The following is a 20,877-nucleotide window of genomic DNA, read 5'->3' as shown; positions in this document are numbered from 1 at the left end:
GATTATCCCATCACGTCTTGTTACTCATGCATAATTAGCGTACTAGAAATATTTTTACTAGTGGACTGCTGAACAATGAATAATAACATCACAAGCTGATAATTTATTTTATTTCTAAGCATATTATAGTAAACCCAAACCTTTAATTTCCCATTTGGTAGACTAATTAAATGCCATTCCCAATGTAAAAAGAACATTAGTCTTCGTTGAGGAGTGACTTCAGAAATACAATATGTGATTCTTTTTTGTTAATTATGATTTATTGTAATAGGAGAAATAAGCTCGAAAACGATAAGAGATTAGTTCAAGAGATACTAGAAAAGGTGTAGATAAAAAAAAAGGCTTAAAATAAGGCCTATCTTTTTCCTCTCTCGATATCATTTACCAACCTTTCTTTCTTTTCGGCTATTCATGAAGAGATCGTCGTATATATATTATACTTTAAATGCAGGTGTTATAATTAAAAATATTTTAAAGAGAACACGTCTTTCGGGCTCAAAAAAAGCTAGGTGATTCGCTTCAACCTAAACATTTTTAGACTTCTGGTGGGCCTTGCCTAACTGGTCTAGCCCTTTAAATTGGATGTTTGGGTCCGGCCCACATTTCACAGGCCAGTCCAATTCCTTGGGCTGCTTCATATTTTTTGGGGAAATTTTTTAGGAAAATTTATTAAATTACACACCTTATATTTTTATATTTTCAATTATTCTCTACCATTTGTAAAAAATTCAAAAATATCTCTTCTGATATATAAGAATGATGTTGATACATCGCGATTTGATAAATAAGTCTTTTTATGATACATCGCTAGTTAATACAAACCAAACACAAAATGTATCAGTAAAATATAAGTTTTACTAATATTTTTGTTGTGTTCATGATGTATTAGGTGTTATAAGTTGATTCATGAGTTTTATTGATATTATAGTGTTTGGTTTGTATTAACTAGCGATGTATCATGAAAAAGACTTATGTATCAAATTGCGATGTATCAGCGTCATTCGTATGTATCAGAAATCTGGAAAAAAGAGGGAATTCGGGTAATTACCAAAAAAGTCGGGATAAATTGTAATTGGCTTTTTCACTATGAGATTTAAATAAAATACTCAAAAATTTTAAAACAATAATATTTTATCATTTAATAGGATTCCTTAAGCTACATTTCAAATATTTATTAATAATAACAATATTTTGAGTTGCTATTCGCCTGATTATGTATTTTTTTAAAAAAAATAATAGAATTCATCTAATAAATAACCAATTATAGAAATTTATGGGAAAGAATCTTTCAAGTATGGTAATGTTTTCCTGAAAATATTTAATTAGTTATAGTTATATTTTAGGAGAGGAAACGTGCGACTTCAATCATCTTTCTCTCTCTTCCTCCATTAACGAGATTCAATCATCTTCCTCGTCCTCCATTAACGAACTGTAATTCTTGTATAATGCAACTCGATTGATCAAGTTTGTGGCTGGAAAAAGGAGATCGATACTGGCAATTCGATTTCGTGCTAAAATCATTCAGGTATTTCGAATTCAATTTTTTATTTAGAGTTCAATCTGTTTTGAACCTCAAAAATCAATTTGAATGTGTTATTTCGAATTTAATTTTTTTTAATGCATCAAATCAAAGAGTGGTTCTGATTTTTTCTATTTTGTATTTAAATCTTATATGATCCCAAATTTAGCCTGTCTTATTGTTTTTGAGTGATACAAATCGCGTAGTAAGCTGGTTAAAATATTTTTTTTGGAATACAAACGAAATATAGATACATTTATATATGTATCTTATAATTTTTTTCCATGATACAAAATTTGTATCCTTATTTTAGTATTCCATCAAATTTGGTCATAATAAAACAATTCAACTCATGAATACTAATCACATTTGCAGTTTGAATTATGGATACAATTAAATGTTGAATCGTTTTGAATATTTGTGTATTAATTATTTTGGAATACAAAGTGATTGTAACATATTTTGTTTTGAAATACGATGTGCTTTAGATATAATTTTTTTTGGCTTATTATTATATGCTTGTATGATACAAAATTTGTTTGTTGATCTTATTTTGAATACGAATAACTTGTTGAATGGATTTGAATATTTGTATATTAATTATTTTAGAATACAATGTGCTGATGTGCGATTGGAATACATTTTTTGTCTGATTGTAATACATTTTTTTGAAATACAATTAGATATGGGGAGCATTAGTTTTCTGATCATGTATTCGAAAATATGGAATGAAGATAATTGCTATGTTGATTACACGATAGAGGCTATATGATTAAAGAGTATGCAACATTTAGAAATTTAATGGAGGAGGTTGCTAAACAAATTAGTGCTGATTTGAGATACAATTGGATGAACCTAAAGTATAAAATCGAAGGTAACAGTGCACCTTTGAAAATACACAACGAGATGGGTGTCTGTGTGTATGTGTCATTAAAGAAAGATAACAAAGATTTGTCAAAATATTCCATATGTGTAATTGTTTTTGTGAAGAATGCTGAGTTGTTTGATAGAAAACATCAAAAAATAAGAATTGGTAGACGTGGATTAATTGGAGACGATACAACTGATACACAAGCATTAATGCCATTTGTAAGCGATGTGATAAATGGCAAGATTATTTCAAACACCAATCAAAAGAAAGTAATGATTGATTAAGTATACAAGAATTTTAATCTAATTTGCATAACTTTTGGAGTAATACAAACTAAAAAGTCCTATTATAACTTGCATAACTTTAGAATGAGTACACACTAAAAAGGACTAGTCTAGTTTGCATATATCAATTCAAGATGAATAAAAAGAACTTTTATAGCTTGAATAAATTTGGAATGAATACAAATTTAAAATAAGTAAACTGTAAATGAAAGATGCATCATTAAAATTTGAAGTGATAAAAAAATAAAAAGCATACTGATTTGAATGAAAATAATTTCAGAACGGATACAATATTCTGACAGGCAATAGTGGTTATTTTTTTTTCAATCATTTTTTTTGAAAATGTGAAAACTTTTTGGCATAACTTTTGAATGAATGCAAACAAAAAAGAAATACAAAATTCATGAAAGATGCATGGTCTATGCAAAAGGCATACATATTAGAATGAATACAATTGTAAAGAAATTATAAAATTTTCTTAAAAAGATAACAAATTGAATACGTAATTAAACAATTTAAAGAAAAAATACAATTCTAATTGAAATTACTTTGGAATGACAACAAACTAAAAATAAAATAAAATTTTCCTTTCGGATACAAACTGAAGAGGATAGGATACACTTTTCTGAAAAAGGCAACAAACTTGATACGTAATTCAACCATTTAAAGAGAAAATACATTTCTAATTGACATTACTTTGAAATGAATACAAACCAAAGAGAAAATAAAATTTTCCTTTGAAATGAATACAAACTGAAGAGGCAAGTATACAATTTTTTTCGAATGAATACAAATTGAAGAGGAAAGGATACAATTTTATGAAAAAGGCAATAAATTCGATACGTAATTCAACCATTTAAAGAGAAAATACATTTTTAATTGGCATTACTTTGGAATAAATACAAATCAAAGAGAAAATAAATTCTTCCTTTGGAATGAATACAAACTGAAGAGGATAGTATACAATTTTAAGGAATTTATTACATAATTCAACCATTTAAAAGAAATACAATTCTAAGTGAGTTTGGGAAAAAAATTGTATCCATTTACTGTGAAAAGCATAAATATTCTTATAAATACAAAATAGAGATACTAAATTCTTTATTATTTGCTTAGCTATTTATATGAAAAAAGAAAATAGATACAAATTTGCCTAAAAACAATAAAAAGGATAAAAATGATAAGAACTGACAAGGAAATAGAGATACTAGCTTCTTTATATAGCTACTTAGCAGAAACCCCCCCCCCCCCCCCCCCCCAAAAAAAAAAAACAACAACAACAACTACATTACATGCCTTTATAAAGTAATCTAAAGTATATAAACCCCCCAAATATAAGAAACGAAATCATAAAAGTATGGAAAAAAATCAAAAAAGATAACTCTTAAAAAAAAGATAGCTGATTTAGAAGGACTGTTGAATAATCTTTGTGGATATTCTTACAAATTCTGGAAAAAAAATAAGAGGGAACAGAAGAGAGAGAAGCGGGAAGAAGAGAAGAATGGGGGGAAATAGAGAAAAAAAAATATTTCACCTTTTAATTAATTTGAATTTAGAGATATAAAGTATGAGATAATTGAAAGAAAGAGAAAAAAAAATCAGGTGCATAAAATGTGGATAAAAATCAGATAATTTAGGAACGGACTTAGAATATCATTATTTTTGTTACTTGACTAAAATATTGTCTTTTTTACTAATATTTTTAAAGTGTAGTTATTTTCAATGAATAAGTATTAAAATTTACCTAGTTAGCTAATTTTTCCTATTTTTTAATGAAGAAATAAGTAACAAGGGAGGTTAATCAATGGACTACAACTCAAAAATCTTGAACACTTCATCAGAATATCCTGTCATAATATATTTTTGGTATTAGCAACCAATAAACTAGTAGTAATCATTTGTAGCCAACAAAAATTCGGGTGAAGGGCAAGCATTCCTTCGTCGGAAGTCTCGGATTCGAGTCCTGACTATGTAATCAACTTTGTCAAGGAACATTTTACCCCCTCAACTGTGCAAATCCGGAGTTTGTCTGGCCCCAATGCAGGTACCAAACACTGAGAAGGAAATCAGAAAAGAAAAAAGAGAGTAATCATTTGAAGAGCTATAAAAACATAAAAGGCACTCGATGTATCTCTCTTAATATTACAAATGAGTATGTTCCAATTTTTCAATTGTATTTAAGAGAATTACTTTCCTATTCTAAATCTTACACACATCATAAAGTTTAAAATTTAGTTTACTAAGAAAATATCAAATATTCAATAACTTAAACTTTCTCTCCACCCACCCTTTTTTTTTGGGTTAAATTGTTCTAGGCTGCTTGCATGTGTTTATCAACTATAATAGTGAGAGTTGAAATAGCAAGGATCTAGAAAGGCATAAAACACAGGAACTTCATAGGCTTCTTGGTACGTTTCTCCTCCCTTCTTGCTGCACGTCCAGGTTCGTCGCCGTTGCTGCTAGAAGATGTCATCGCTCTACAAGCATGTGATGGACCTTCATCCATACGGTCAGTCTTCAGCTTCTTAGCAGCTTGATCTGGGGATGGCTCACTTAGAGATATGGATTTGTTATTATCAGGAACTTGTTGAGTTTCTTTGGCTCCAGCGTCACTCCCTTTAACAAGAAACCCTGCCAAGGAATGCCGATATAGAGGTTTCAGAGAAATAACAGAATTGGATTTGTGCAATACAAGTAATAAGAATACGGACAGTTTTCATTCTCTGAATGTCCAGATGAATCAAAGAATAAGTCGTACTCGAAACACTATGTGTTCCTTCCAAATGCCAAATCTCTTTCAATTCAGTGTTCACTCAAATAAGTATGTCATTTGTCAATGTGAGATGTTGATTCGAACAATTTAGTTCTTCATGATAAACTAAAATATACATTGTTGAACAAATTCTTCACAATTGAGTGTTTTCTGAATACTGTAGATCAAGACGAGCTAACAACCGAGAACATAACTCATGGTAATAAAAATGAAAGCATTCTGATGCATATGCATAAGCACAAGCACCCTACAGTAGTGAGTATTGGAGAAAATATATTTAAAAATGACCAGTGTTCTCGACGCCACGTGCAACCAGTGGCGGAACCAGAATTTTTAATAAGGGAGTTCAAAATCTAAAAAAGTAGACACACGAACTAGTCGAAGGGGGTTCGACATCTACTATTTATACATAAAAAAATATTTTAACTATGTATAAATAATATAATTTTTCGCCGAAGGGGTTCGGATGAACCCCCTGGATACATGTTGGGTCCGCCCGCAACCAACAAAGAAACTTTTACTTAGCTGAAAAGTAGAAGCACAGGGAATGTCTTCTTAAAGGTCTAAAAAAGTTGAAATACAGAGAAGGTATGCAGAAACATACTAAAGGCACAACCAAATGGAAGGACTCATAAAAAGGTGAGGACAAAGATGTTTACTTACCTAAAGGTGCAGGCTGCACAAGCACGTCATTTCCTATTTCACACATCATTATGCTGTGATTGATAGTTGAACCTTTTCCAATCAATTCCTCTTTTTTCTCATCATCCAGATCAGCAAGAAGTGCCAGAGAGTCAAAAAATCCATCAGATTCGAAGCTCTGGCGACTTGAATTCTCTGAACTAGACGAATGTGATGCTGCATCAGCAAGATCGTCCAATTCAAGGTAGTCCCCTCGTAAAATACAATCTTTCTCAGCTACTTTATCATCAACAGACTGATCTCTAGATTTGACAACAAGTGATGACCCAGTCCCTTCTGTCTGTCTGTTTAGCTGATAAAACTTCCGCATTAATTAGATGGTTTCAGTGACAGCATACAAACACATTAATATACACATGGGAGCAAATCTGAAGATAAGACCCGAGTATGTGTACCACAAACTCATTCCATCACAAAATGTGCAATTAAAAATGATTTTCTTATCATTATCATTAACTAATGCACGATAGTCATCTAGGTACAATATCCTGAATATTCAAAACAAATCTGAGACATTTGTGAACCACAAAGATGAAAAACAGGAAAATATGAGCCTCAAACAGTTGAAATCAAGCTCATTCAGAACTTGACCAATGACTATTATGCCCCACAAGACAATCCACACCGACATACATAACCATATAACAACAAAACTGTGTTACGACTAGTTGGACATTAGCAGGCTGGAAGTACTAGTGAGAAAGGAGAAGTAGCAGCACCAACCTGGGGTTCACTAATTGAACGTTGCCCATTGTTTCTACTAGTGTCTGGATTAACTGATGAAAACGACCTAAGCAAGTACTCCACACCAAGATCATCGTTTTGCTCTGGATCATTCGACAAACTAAACAATCTACAAATTGCAGACTCCTGCAAAATATCCAACCAAACCATTAATTTACTTGCGTGTTTCACAAGATTGAAGTGATAAATAATCAGAGATTGGAATAGAGGAAAGATAGTAGTAAAGATTACCTGTGACTTGGTCTGAGTCTGATCATGCTTCCCATTCGGTGTTACTTTATACTCATGCATGATCCAGCCAGTTTTCTCTTCGATAGTGGCTTGGACTTGGAAAAATTCAAATGTGGTTCTCCAACCACTGATGGCAGAATTTGCAAATATTTGACGGGCTGGATATTTTACTCTCCAGAGTCCATGTTTCGTCTCTTTTTCCTCAGTTTTTCCTACTAGAAACCATGATCCAACTATGCGTATCATGAATGGTTAGTATGAAAACAGATTTAAGCTGCCACAAAGTAAATTGATTATTAAATGCATTCACCAAAAAGCATACGAACCATTTTGTCAACAATGTATAAGAAGAGAGACAGAAAACAACAAGAGAGGGAAAGCATATGTAAATGATCTAACCACCACCTTTCTCCTCCCGTCCCCTCCAAGGCTAAAAGGAGAAGAACGATATCAGGTGAAAAGAATAAATCTATCCAAAATGAATAATTTTAAGAGTCCAAAGTACACAACAACATACCCAGTGAAATCCGACAAGTGGAGTCTAAGGAGGGTAGAGTGTACGCATATACACTTAAAAGTATTAAAGATCACGATCTGGTACTTCACAATCGACTTCAATCCAACACATTTTTTCCTTTTCTCAGCTTGCTCTATTAATTTTATCATCTTGAAATAGAAGTTTGGCTTTTAAAGGTTCATAAAGTCACATTTTTTATCAAACACGCTTAGAAGTATTAAAGATCATGATCTAGCACTTGACAATTGACTTCAATTCAACACATTTTATCCTTTCTCAACACGCTCTATCAAAGGAATAGTACGAGATATGAGGCGTTAATTAAGATCCCAATATTCCTTCCGCTAAAAGCAAATCAAGTTTCAGATTTCCTAATTGGATCCAGCCATTTGAACACAGATTAGACGATATAACAAATTCTTCTGCAAACAGGACGGCCGGTTTTTAACACAGAATCTACAAATGTAATTTTATTGATGAATGGAAGTAAACCGATAATTAAACTTGATGCTTACCTGGCACATTTAGAGGATCATACTGATAGGGATTATCAACAATCAAATCATCCGGGATGGATGATCCACGGTTAATCTGGTCGAGGGTCAAAAAGATATCATCATTAGTCCCACAGGAACTTATCAAAACTTGAGGTGGAGCTGACGGAGACAGAGGACGCATGGTAGACAGACAATGAAATAGATCAAAGCTGGAAAAGCTAGCGCTCCGATCTACTTCCCTATTAAATCAGAGAGAGAGTAAATCAGATAAAGGCACAAACAATGACAGATACCACTTAGCCAAGACTTAAATTCCGCAACAACTTTCTACATAACGACAAACATAAAGGAGAAGAAAACTCCAAAAGATCATTCAACAAATTTATCAGATACAACTTTTAACTACCCTCTAATTTTATTTTTATTTTTTTAAAAAAATCTTGGTGGACATATTGAATCTGCTTCATAATCTAAAATAGATTACTGTAGAACTTAAGTGTAACGGTAAATACAGAAAAGCAGAGTAAAAGTGTCAATGAAGACACAAAGCCGTAAAGTTTTGATCAGTTCTTGATCATCAAACATGTTCATAGGTGGCATGTAAAGGAAATGAATCAAAAGCTCAAAGTCATTTTAATCAGCCCACTCAATTAACATACCAGATATATCGAAAAGTGTTTGAACAAAATTAGAAACTAACGATGATAACTCTAAATGGATAGATATCTAGGCTGTCAATTTCACCAATTAAGAAATCAGCCTGTTCATTTTCAGAGGTAACTTTCATCAACGTCAACAATAACAACAACATACCCAGTGTAGTTGCACAAAGTGAGGTTTGGAGAAGTTAGAGTATACATAGACCTTACCCCTACCTTAAAAGTAGAAGGTAGATAAAGTTGTTTCCGATAGACCGTCGGCTCAAGGAAAAACAGTCCAAAGCATTCCAGAAAAAGAAGTAACAAAAGTACAAAAAACAACGGATAATAACAAAAACAACGTATAGTAACGGAACAAAAACTACAACAAAACACTAGGATAGTTTCATCAACTTTAAATGATAAAGTAACTAAAACTGCACCCAACATTAGCCCATTGACTAAGCCTTGAATTGAAAAAGACCTTCAAAATCTCAAATTGGATATCATATACATCACACTTTAGTCCCTTTTTTTTCTATAATTGTCATATACACATAATTGGAAAACCATCAAAACAACAATCATTAGAAAAAGAACAAATTCTTCAGACATGATCACCGCGAAAACAAGAAGGAAAAAAAATCAAATAACATAAGCAGGACAATGATCAACAAGAGAGCAAAAGTAATTCAAAATGGAAAAATCAGAATCCCTTAAAGAATTGGACAAGCAAATTCAGAATTGAACACCCAAAAATGATAAAAGTAGAACAAGGCAATATTATTAATCAATATGGAAACTTTTTAAGTGAAATAAAAAAATAAAAAAAAAGGAAAGGTACATAATTGAGTAACAACAACATATCTATTTATTGGTAAGAATAAGCAAGAAACTCAAAGTTCTAACCTTTCTTGATGGCTTTCTCTCTCTACAATTTCTATTTGAGTTATGAATGATTTGTCTGATAGTATTTGCTTAACTACTACTCTACTTGTGAAAAAAAAGAAGAGCTTTATATATAGAAAGGGGTCTGTAGTGGGATTTGTTAGTGTGACCATGGTCAGTTAATTGTCCACCCTCACAGTTGACACTTTCTACTACTACCACTCTCCTAGCTTACACAATATGACTTTGTTGCGTTTGGATTGTCTTTAAAAAAATAATTTTTAAGTTTAGAGGTAAAAAATAGGTGTTTTTTTTTGTAATTTTTATTTTATTTTAAATAATTTTTTGATTTGTCAAACACTTTCCAAAATTTAAAAAATAATTTGACCAACTTTTAAGTCAATTCAAAACAGGCTCTTACTCCTTTATTTTAATCATAAATTTCGAATTCGAGTTCTGATATAAAATTAACTCCATTAGGAGGTGTTTTACCAAAACTTTCAGTCAATTCAAATTTGACCAGACTCAATATATAACACTGAGACTATTCACTTTGTCGGAAGGTGTTTGATTGGCACATAATTTAAGATTGAACGAAAAATTATTGAAACTTATAATCTAACATAAGCCTGATAAACAAGAAGTTTAGAAGCAAATTGTTAGTATAAAGTATAGAAAGTTATTATTATTATTATTTTGAATAATTAAAAAAAGAAGAGAATGTAATATAAATTGAAATTGAAAAAGTACCGAGTTTGTGAATTTTTTGGCTTTGATCTTGATCTTTGGTACACAGGATCAAATATTTCATCTTTGAATTATTTTATCTTACCTTATTCCATTTAACTTTATTATATTATACCAGATGAAAAGTGGGATAATTGGTACCAAAATTATAATTCCATAATTCCGAAATAATTTAGTCGGCCAAGCAAAGGATCCTAAAGTGTTCAAACGTGGAGCACTGTGATTGGTCTAATCACGTGAAGGGGGGCAGGGGAATTGGGCGTGTGGACCCAATCTGAGTCAGCAGTGGCGTGTACTTCTAGGAAGGTTCCTTTCTGTTTTAATTTTTAGCCTTGAGAAATCTGGCTTGCTCATTCACTTTGATCACGCAATGTGCTTATGCTTGGCTGATGCTATATTTCTCGCGATCGCATTGAATATGTTATTGTTATATAATCGTGAATTCTATGTTATCAACTGTTAAAGATTAAGGCATACACCATAATTGTAATTGTAAAAAAAGTTTTTTCACATTCAATAATTACTGTTTTTTCTTTAATTGAGATTTGAGGGAGTCATTTCCATCTACTTGATCAGGTGAAAGGTTAGAAATAATGAACTGTTTCTATTAAAATTAAAATGAACAAATTTGAATGCATATGTAAATATTAATATTTAGATATTTGAATTTGAATAAATATATAAATATTAAGATGTTGTATTAAAATTCGAATAATAAATAATTAAGATGGTTTGTTTTCATTATCTGAATATGTAAAATTTATTTTTATTTGAAAATAGTAAATATAAAATATAAATAAAATATTATATTAATTCAATATTATTACAATAAAAATGCTTTTAAAAAATATATATATTAGTCGGTGATAGTATTGTTTAGAGGTGGAGATTACATCGTGAGTGTTGATTGGGGATTGTGTTGGGTGATGGTGATGTGGTTACTTGGATAGAAGTGCGATGATGATTGAAAAATAGCGATTAACAACGATTGTTGATCATTATAATTGATGATAATAATAATAGTTAATAATGATGGTGAATGATGATGGTAATTGACGATATATAGTAATTTTTATTGGTAGTGATTAGCGATGACAATTGATGGTGATCGACAGTGATGATGACTTTGACTGAGAATATTGATTGTTGGTGATTAAGATTCATACTTGAAAATTAAATAAATCTTAATAAAGGAAATTTGGAAGATTAAAATCAAAACCTTGGTTAAATGGAAAACAAATGAGACCTTTGAGCATTTTCATTTCTATGATACAAACTATACTTTTTGTGATTTGCAATTCACATAGAAATTTAAATGGAATATAGTTAAGGACGTAGATAATATTTGGTTAGAGTTGAAAAGTCAGTGCTTATTTAAAGTTAAAAGTGAACACATTATTTGAAAGCTTAAATAGTTTGAATATGAGCTTCACTTGAAAAAAAAAGGATTAGTGAAAATCATTGTTTCACTCTAAATATTCCAAATACTATAATTTGAATTAATATTTTAATATTTCTTTAATACTTCAAATATGTTCCCTACCCCTTTTCAAGGAAGTTAGCGTGCATGAATATGGATCCACACTTATTTCAAGAAATTTATGAAAAAAATATAGAAAGTAGGTGAAGATAAAAAGGGAACTCATGTCAAAATCATCTAAATTTTTTTGGTAGTCCATGATTGGTCTATTCAAATATAAATAAAAAGAAATAGGGAAATACCTATAACAAGCAAATTTCACCTTTTTTTTTTGGAATAGAATTTGAAAAACTTTAAAAAATATTTTCAGAATTCTTATTTAATTTGTCTTTTTAAAAATTTCACAGATTTTATGTCCACTTGCCTAAGTATCTCTAAAAAAACAGATAATTGACGGTGCTAAAGGCTTGTCAATTTTTCAAAGTGGAAAAAAAGGTTTGGTGGGGATAGTGTGTGGGGTTTGGGGTAGGGTTGGAGGGATAAAGAAACTTTAACTTATTCACACACACAAAAAAATAACAAAAGAGTTTGCGTAACAAAATGACACAACAAAACCAATGAATACTGTGTACCAAAAGTAACACAAGTATTGAATAAATTATTGAAAGTTCATTGCTTCTTGATGTTAATTGTACAAAAAAAAGTTGGTGATTGATCATTAGTAAAAGATCCAATTTTGAAAAAGTGGGACAGTTGTTTTGAATTGACCATGTCTTCTTATCGTCTTTCTCAATCACTCAATTTTTGTTTTATAATGTAAATTTGTTATGTGTCAATGAGTCATATACACGAAAATATAATTGGATTTGAAGATAAGTTATATTGAAATTAATTAGTTAATTTTTATTAATGATTTAGTTTGTTATTTTAAAAAAGGCATGTATTTATATAATTTTTAAGAGTTTTTTTTAAATGCACTTCATTTTATTTAGTGGAAAAAGAGTTTGAAAAATTATAAAGATATTTTTGTCATTTTCATTGTTTTATGTAAAAATAATTAATTTGGAAACTACTATCTCATGATCTAACATACATAATAGAGCCTTGACGTTATCGTTTAAGTTATACTATGATTAGTAATGCAAAACTAAATGCTTGTCCCAAGACTATGTATGCTTTTACAACATACCAATCATTATATGATTTGATTCATGAACTAAGATATTTCGAGATTATAATCGTTAAACTAATTTATTTTATCTAAAAGGTAAAATAAAATAACACTTAATTAGATTTGATATCCCACTTTATTTTATAAACCAAATAAAATACTATAAATTCAATCTCAAATTTAATTATGGAATATCGAACCTTATCTAATGAACAAAAGTAAGACTTCTAAATGCCTCCCTTTTATCTACATGTCCCTACATAAACATGTTTTTTTTAAATACTTGATATATTTTGGTCCATTATTATTTTATGTACTTTGATGTTAACATGAAACGGACTCCAAATTGTCAAACAACAATATGATTTTACTTTGGTATTATTACTAACTTCAAAAGGCAAAAGAAATAAAGCAGGAAAAAAAGCTGTCATTCTGTTACATATCATTTTCGTTTGTATAGTGTTCTTTGACCAATTGAATGAATTCTGAACGAAATAATAATAGTAATGGTCCAAAAAGAAATAATGGTCAAAGAGAGAAGTAGAGAATATTTAGATAAAGGAAAGGACCATTATTTTCTTTCTCTTTATTTTCTTCAAATTAAGAAATTGACCAATTGAAAAGGAAGTTGATTAGCAATAATGATTTGATAAATGACTAAGAAGGATATTGAAAACGAAGATTGCTTATTAACAATATTAGGAAGATAATCGACATCAAAGTAATTGATACTCAAAAGGAATTTATTGAAAAAACACCTAAATTAATTAATTGAAATGTAAAAAAAAAAAGATTTACATAAATAGTCTTGATTCAATTCAAACTACTGCGAAAGAATTTGTCAAAGTTGGTGGAGTGAGTTTTCCTATTAAAAGTTAATGTAGATTAGTTCGATCAATAAATCGCATTTCAGCGAAATCAGAATCAATATTTTGCTTGGTATAATAGTTATAGTAAGACTTTTGATCTATTTAGCTAACTGAATGTAGCTGAGTTGAGAGTTTTCTTATCATGTTAATACAATTTCACTTCACGACACAATCCAAAAAAAAAGAATTTTAATTCTATTAGCCTTCCTACACTAACGATTACCTTTTTTTCTCCTCTCTAAAATATACAACAAATAAGTGAGGGTGACAAAATTTGAACCTATGTTTTATCAAATCAAATATATTTATTCAATTAAAAGAGAAAATGTCTTTCTCCATTTCTTGAAATCAAATTTAATCTTTCTTCTTTTGTTATGTATCGAAAAAATTGATAAAACTCTCATGCTATTTTCAAATCTCTTATATGATAAAACAAAAATCTCTATACAGAACATAAAACTAGGATGTATTTCATATTCATATCTAAATTTCAATTTTGTAATGATCTTCTGTTTTATTAATTAACGAAAAAAGTCCAAAATAAAAAAATAAATAACGGGGTCGCGAGGTGAAAGGAGAACATTTCAGGGACTTTAACGTAAATATATTATTGGCAAAATAAAGGAACCATAATGCAAATAAACAAACTTTGCCACTTCCCGCCGGCACTTGCCCGATCACCCGGAAAACAGAACAATTCCCCAATTCTGAAGAAGATGGAAGAGAATCAGTTGATGAAATCAGGTATTTCTCAGCTAAACTCAAACGCCTTCTTCATCGATCCGGTTCGAATCCTCAACCGTTCTTACACCCGGTTTAGGGTTTCGCCTTCTACGTATTACTCTCGCTTCTTCGATTCCTCCAACTTAACACAATCTCCAAAAGCTTCCGAACATTCTAGAAATGGAAAACGTAAACGTATACAGAAGAAGAAGAAGCTTCAATCTCTCAACGAGCGCGAACAAATCGCCGATCGTCGTCACCAGGTACCATTAATTTAGAGCTAAGGATCAAAAACACTCTATCTCATTTTTTTTGAGTTTTATATATGAATTATCATGTGTGTGAGTTTTCTACCTGAATTATTTTATTGAAATATAATGAACTATCAAGTGTGCTAATTGATTATACTTTGGTAGGAAAACTGAATATGTGATAGCTCAAGTTGAAAACTCACAAAAAGGGATAATTCATTTGTGTTGTTGACCTTTTGACTCTTAAATTTAGCATATTTTTTTTTCATTTAAATGTTTCTAGTTGACCATTAACTCATTTTCAATTAAACGTTTACTTGCTATATTCAATTTAGAGCTGCTTATTTTATGTGCATTAAGTGTGACATTTGATTGTATTGAAGGAGGTGAAGCCATTCTTGTTGAAAGCGCATGAATCGCTGCTTGAAGCTACTGATATTTTGAAAGTTCTGAGAAATTTGAGGAATGATGGATGTGCTGTGGGGGAATGTAAGGAGTTGTCGCAAGAGAGTAGCGAGCTTTCCTTTATGGAGCTCGGAGGTGTTTGGCAAGCTCCGTTGTATGAGATTATTCTCAATTATCAGCAAGATGATAAAACTTTGCAAAATGGAGGTTTGCTTTACTTTACAAGAAACTTACAGTGCATGTTAGTTAAAAAATAATTAAAAAAAAAAGCTTAAGCGTTCAGCTCATGCCCTAAATGCTCTCTGACCACTGTGGGATAGTGAGAGCGGGTGGATACTGTACACAGTTTTCGCCTTGCCTGTCTGCAAAGGAGACTGTTGCCGTACTTTGAGTCTAGGTCATCAAAGGAACAACTCACTGTTGCTCCAAGGCTTACTTTTTATCCATTTCAATAAAATTTCAGTAAATTATTAGCTTATTTCTCGTAGTCCTGGGCTGGCTATGTTTTCTAAATGTCTTCTGTGTGGTTTTCAGGTTCTCCGCTTGCTCAGAGTATTGAACAAAGAGTGACCCCTGTATTTAATAATCTCGTTGCCAATGACGGAAGCTATGATATAGAGGCTGAGCTTTTTAATCACAAGTATATAATTCCCAAAAGGAGTTGTTTTTATATGGTACGATACGAAGCAGATGCTTCTTTAGTTGTTTCATTATTTACTTTATGTTGTTGGTTTATGCAAATGAAATTTGACATTTGCGTTTCTTTGAAAGGTTCATTTCTTTTCTCTCATGAAATTTGAAATCCAGAGACCAGAATCATTTGGGTTTACTATCGGCTATCTGTTCTTTTCTTTTTTGGTTTTGGTTTCATTAAATCTAATTTATCTGCATGAGATTTCAAATCTGACTTTTACATTTTATTGGTCTTGTGGCTTGAAGTCTGATATGCAGCAGATTGACAACTTAATCTCAGGTAATGAGCTACGATCCTTTTTTCTTTGTGTTTGAGCGGGGACCTGCTGTCCAGAGCAAATGCTTATTAAATTCCATTTGCATGGACCTGCAATGTATTGAGAAGTATCCAGTTTAAAGGCAGAAATCCTCATTTCCTGCCAAAAATATTAGTTTCATGGTTCGTGCATAAGTTAGAATATGGGAGCAATCTGCTTAAACTCTGATTGGTGTTTTTCTTTTTTCAGCTGGTTCTGATTGTGGCTTCAATCTTATAGTTATAGACCCCCCTTGGGAAAATGGCAGCGCTCGTCAGAAAGTGAGGTGCATGTTAATCCTATCTCAGATTTGTCTCTCTTGCTTCTAGATTATTAGCTAGCCTTGCCTAGCATTTATTTTCTGGGGTTCCACTCTCTGCAAAGTTTATTTTTCCGAAGACCGTCAGTTGAGGAACAATTCATATTCCGTACATCCTACAGGGAAATGTTTCTCTTTGAATTTTGGGGTTGGGTAGGCGGTAGATAGACATAGGACGGTAGTTCAACAAAGATATTATAAGTGATTTCCTCTGATTGATTAGAACGGGTCAATATTTGTCTGACTACTATATTAGAAGCTCAAACTATTAGGTGTGAAGGTCTGTGTTGTAGATTTCTGTAGTTCTATTCAATATGCAACTACATGTGGTTGCAGGTACCCAACTTTGCCTAACCGATACTTCTTATCTCTCCCCGTCAAGCAACTTTGTCACACCTCTGGAGCCCTTGTTGCATTGTGGGTTACAAACAGGGAGAAGTTGCGAGATTTTGTGGAAAATGATTTATTTCCCAAATGGGGAGTAACATATGCTGCTAGCTTTTACTGGTTGAAGGTATCATGTTTGTCCACAACTCTGAGGTTATCTTTAAGCAACCCTCTATCCTGAGAGAGTAGAGGGGGAAGGAGAGGGATGACTGATGAGGAATTTCAAAAACACCGATGAATAGTGTATATTGACTTAAAAGTATGCGCTTAGGTATCTATGTTGATTTTTGTTACAGGTCAAGGCCAATGGAATGTTGACTGGTGAATTGGATCTCTTTCATCACCGACCATATGAATGTCTTCTCCTAGGTTACTGTGACGGAAAGGTTAGCTTGTCCCATGCCTTTGAGTTACCTTTGTTAAAGCTTACTCTTTTCTTCACTTTGCCATGTCTTTGCAGGATACACATTCTGGGAATTTAACAAGATTGAATTCTATACCAGATAATCGAGTGTTCATTAGTGTTCCTGGTGATTTTTCAAGGAAACCCCCCATTGGAGGTAATCTGTAATATGTCAAAGCTGCTACCCCTTCTGGTCCTCATTTGATTTTTTCCTTCCTCTTTCTAATAATGTCATTTTCTTTTTCCCCTCTTTTTCAGTTGGTCTTTACTTTTCTGGGTTGGGAAAGAGGACTGGGATAGGGAGGATATATAATTGATCTTTTTCTACTAAGTACCTTACGAATTGTTGTCTTATAATTTTTCTCTTACCCACATGGATTAGAGCTGCTGCTAGATTATGTGCCAGGGTCTATGCCTGCTCGTTGCGTTGAACTATTCGCTAGAGAAATGATAGCTGGCTGGACTTCTTGGGGGAATGAACCTCTTCATTTTCAGGATTCAAGATATTTTGTTAGTAAGACTACAGAAAATTGATGTATTCTGATAGAAAGCCTGTCCAAATGAAATGCCCCCCTGACGATTTCCCTTTGTATGTGGTTTTCTCCCTCCTGTTTAAATATCAGTAAAAGATTAAGAGATGTGATTATTGTTCTTTTATCATTTTGCCAAATCACTTTTCTCCACAATAGTGTTCTTGTTAGATGAATCTCCATGCGCTATTTCCTTATGTAGGGTTCATAAGCTATGCAATGGACCAGCGCATTCAGTGGGTTTTGCCATTGTGATTGCTTGCAGGCAGAGCGTATAGACTTCAAGGAAGTCCCTGGTGGCTTGCAATATCAGCTGACATTTTGGTGAGTGGATTGACTTATTATTTAAATTCAGCCTATGAGTGTTTTTCTCTTTACTTTTGAATGTTATGGTTTTTCATATCTTTTACTTCTTTGTGTTCTGGGTGGGGTGTGGAATCCGTTTTCCTGAATGTCTGCTTGTCTTTAGTATGGTAGTTTAGGCATGCTAAAAGAAGTACAAATGACTTTTGTCTGCTATAATTTCATTTAAACTTTCTTCGCTAGAATCAAGCTTTTTCCCAAGTATAATTGTTTGATACCCCAAAATTTGCTGAGGTCTGGTTGCAACTACTATGATGAAACACTAGGAAAGATGGATAGCTTGCATTATGTCCTCTCAATGAATGGTTGTCTGCCACAAAAATCCAACTCATGCTCTGTATGGAGTACATATTTTCAAGTGAACAACTTCTTGAGTCCTTGAATGCTTCTTGGTAGCCTAGGAATCTTTATTTTTGTTTCAATTCCCACTATAAAAAGAAGTTTACGAGCTTGAGAGCAAAAACTGGTTCATGGTTGAACCTTTGTAATAGTAACTAGAGTTGCTAAGTTCCTCTCATTTTTGGGAAAGCATGCTAGCCTTGACATCTCTGTCTTATATCTTGGGGTTTGGCCATCATCTGCCATGTAATGGAACACTGTACGACTTTGCGTAATCCTTCTTTACAACTTGCTTGATTATTTCTGCAGAATTGTGCTCAATTATGTATTATATTCTGTCGATTGGTTGATTGACTAATGTGTTGTGTGTCTTTCCAACTTCCTTTGATCCATATCCATATTTGTTTCTGTACAGGAGGGACTTAGGACAGTCTAAATATCATTGTTGATGTGATTGTTAATGACTTTGAACCAGCTGCTGCGTAGGTCAGGACTCTGGTGTCACTTGCTGCGATGTCGAATCATTTATGCTTTATCTCAATATTTCTTAGGCAGCCAACAACATTCACCACAGTATTTTGCTCAAGCAACTCAAATTCTCTTAAAGTAGTATTTTGAAGCTTTGCATGTTACATTAGTGTATAAAAATATATCTTCCATAGTTAGATTTGAAAAAAATTGCTTACACTGGCACAATCAATAATTATAAGAATGAAGATTTCTGAGGTGTTTACACACGCAAGTTTTAAGCACCTGAAAAAATTACATTCAGTTATTCAAATTTGAAAAGTAGGAGACGGTATATTTCGCAAGTTTGCATAGGGATGTAAATGAGGCGGGGTGGGCCCCCCGCTGCCCCAATTTTGATCCGTTTTGTCCAATACCCTAAATCCGCCTCTAGCCCTGCCCTGCCCCAGTTGCCACCCCTAAGTTTGCAGTTATGTGTTAGCTTCTTGCGAGGATACATCATACTTTGGGACCAGAAAAATCTATCCAGTTGATGGGAAAAGTCAAGTCATATCCATTATGTCGTTTGGTTTTCAGATAAATCTTCTTTTAGTTTTTCATTTTGTTTCAAAATAAGTGGTGTTTTAAAAATTACCCTTGTTAACATAATTAAGAATCATTAATCAACTTTTTTTTTATTAGGAGCAAGTAAAAATACTCTTTATTTTTCAGGAATGAGTAGTATCTCAAGGGGTATGTCCAAGCTAAAAGCACTATTTATTTTGGAACGGAAGGAGTAATTTGTAAATGGCAATTGCATCCATTCATTTATAAGTGGATAAAGAATTGTTTGCATGACACAAATTTAGCATATCAAATATATTTGAAGGATATTTACAACGCGGGTGACCCGGGTTCGATCCCCGGCAACGGCGCTTCCTTTTATTTTCTTTTAATATATTTTATTCTTCTTGTGTATAGTAGTGTGTGTCCGACAGTTAATCCCCTAATTTCATTTAATTCAACACTAATAATCAAGGTAGAGTTTATGTGCCAAACGATGTTCCAATATTCGCATTGAATCTCTATTAATTTAGATTAGCACCGTGTACAATTTACTTAAGAGGCAAGCACTTTCTAACGTGATATTAATATCTCAATAAGATCGAAGTTAAAGGTGGAGGAATCCGATTCATCCAATAGTAAAACCAATAATTTTATTAAAAGATGTCAAAATATAAAGAAAAAAACGCACGAAAAAATTCAAGAAAAATAGGATCTTATCCATCCAATGGTATATATAATACCTAACTACACTATAATTTTTCCAATGGGTGTCATTTGAATACATATGGGCTATGGCTCCACCCGTGTCAATTAAATTTCAAGCCACCACAACCTTATTGGTATTGCATGTGATACAGCCAAAGGTGCCTGTTTCATTTTCTACGAGGAAACAAAATTGAAAACAACACGGTTGGTTTGTTTTATTTTATTTTGATATTAAATATTATAATCTTAAATGTAAGATATATCAAAGTATAAAATCTTCTTTAATCTTTTAGGTCATATAGAAAAATTGTTAATGAAGAATTACTAAAATAACAACTTTCTTTTTAAAACGAACGACAAAGAAATATAGGACAAGTAAATTAAACCAATGGGAGTAACTAAGATAAACACTAGCATTTCCCAATATAAAATTCAGCTGATTCTAATAAAACCAGAAACAATTTTGATTGGTTATGTTGTATCCAAACACAATTAACTGTTACCTAAAGTATGTCACGTTCGAGCTGAATTTAGAGAAGAACCAAATTATTGTTGTCTGAAGTATCTTCCTTCATATT

At 32.1% G+C, this 20,877-nt stretch overlaps 2 protein-coding genes across 7 annotated transcripts; one reads left to right on the top strand and one right to left on the bottom strand.

The window, feature by feature from the left end:
• Nucleotides 1-4,763: 4,763 nt before the first annotated feature.
• On the bottom strand, nt 4,764-9,862 carry LOC129902851 (NAC domain-containing protein 53-like). 5 transcript variants are annotated; one of them, XM_055978281.1, is made up of 6 exons: nt 9,686-9,862; nt 8,157-8,377; nt 7,125-7,357; nt 6,873-7,019; nt 6,111-6,450; nt 4,764-5,305 (listed from the first exon to the last, which is right to left on the bottom strand). In XM_055978281.1, the coding sequence occupies exons 1-6, from the start codon at nt 9,835-9,837 to the stop codon at nt 5,043-5,045; spliced, it is 1,356 nt and encodes a 451-aa protein (XP_055834256.1). In that variant the 5' UTR covers nt 9,838-9,862; the 3' UTR covers nt 4,764-5,042. The 5 variants fall into 5 exon arrangements, with proteins under 5 accessions (XP_055834256.1, XP_055834257.1, XP_055834254.1 ...); XM_055978282.1 differs by having other exon boundaries at nt 6,111-6,441; XM_055978279.1 differs by having other exon boundaries at nt 6,111-6,454; nt 6,874-7,019.
• Nucleotides 9,863-14,428: 4,566 nt separating this feature from the next.
• LOC129903029 (methyltransferase-like protein 2) lies at nt 14,429-19,329 on the top strand. Of its 2 annotated transcripts, none has more exons than XM_055978501.1 (11): nt 14,429-14,857; nt 15,229-15,457; nt 15,785-15,924; nt 16,190-16,223; nt 16,450-16,525; nt 16,895-17,072; nt 17,242-17,331; nt 17,406-17,505; nt 17,731-17,937; nt 18,081-18,202; nt 18,996-19,329. In XM_055978501.1, the coding sequence occupies exons 1-9, from the start codon at nt 14,504-14,506 to the stop codon at nt 17,880-17,882; spliced, it is 1,353 nt and encodes a 450-aa protein (XP_055834476.1). In that variant the 5' UTR covers nt 14,429-14,503; the 3' UTR covers nt 17,883-17,937; nt 18,081-18,202; nt 18,996-19,329. The 2 variants fall into 2 exon arrangements, with proteins under 2 accessions (XP_055834476.1, XP_055834477.1); XM_055978502.1 differs by having other exon boundaries at nt 14,489-14,857; nt 17,755-17,937.
• The last annotated feature ends 1,548 nt before the right edge of the window (nt 19,330-20,877 follow it).

This window comes from Solanum dulcamara, chromosome 9 (assembly GCF_947179165.1).
Source record: "Solanum dulcamara chromosome 9, daSolDulc1.2, whole genome shotgun sequence".
Lineage (NCBI taxonomy): Eukaryota > Viridiplantae > Streptophyta > Magnoliopsida > Solanales > Solanaceae > Solanum > Solanum dulcamara.
Note: the sequence above shows the minus strand (reverse complement) of the source record. Positions and strands in the feature narration are given on the sequence as shown.

Excerpts from the sequence above, each read along its gene's own strand:
- LOC129902851 (XM_055978279.1), bottom strand. The coding sequence starts at position 9,837 with ATGGTCACACTAACAAATCCCACTACAGACCCCTTTCTATATATAAAG. Across the intron at positions 6,455-6,873 it reads CGTTCAATTAGTGAACCCCA|GAAGTTTTATCAGCTAAACA; the intron begins GGTTGGTGCTGC and ends CTAATTAATGCG. Across the intron at positions 5,306-6,110 it reads TGTGCAGCCTGCACCTTTAG|GGTTTCTTGTTAAAGGGAGT; the intron begins GTAAGTAAACAT and ends ATTCCTTGGCAG.
- LOC129903029 (XM_055978501.1), top strand. The coding sequence starts at position 14,504 with ATGCAAATAAACAAACTTTGCCACTTCCCGCCGGCACTTGCCCGATCA. Across the intron at positions 15,458-15,784 it reads TAAAACTTTGCAAAATGGAG|GTTCTCCGCTTGCTCAGAGT; the intron begins GTTTGCTTTACT and ends TGTGGTTTTCAG. Across the intron at positions 17,506-17,730 it reads AAGGAAACCCCCCATTGGAG|AGCTGCTGCTAGATTATGTG; the intron begins GTAATCTGTAAT and ends CACATGGATTAG.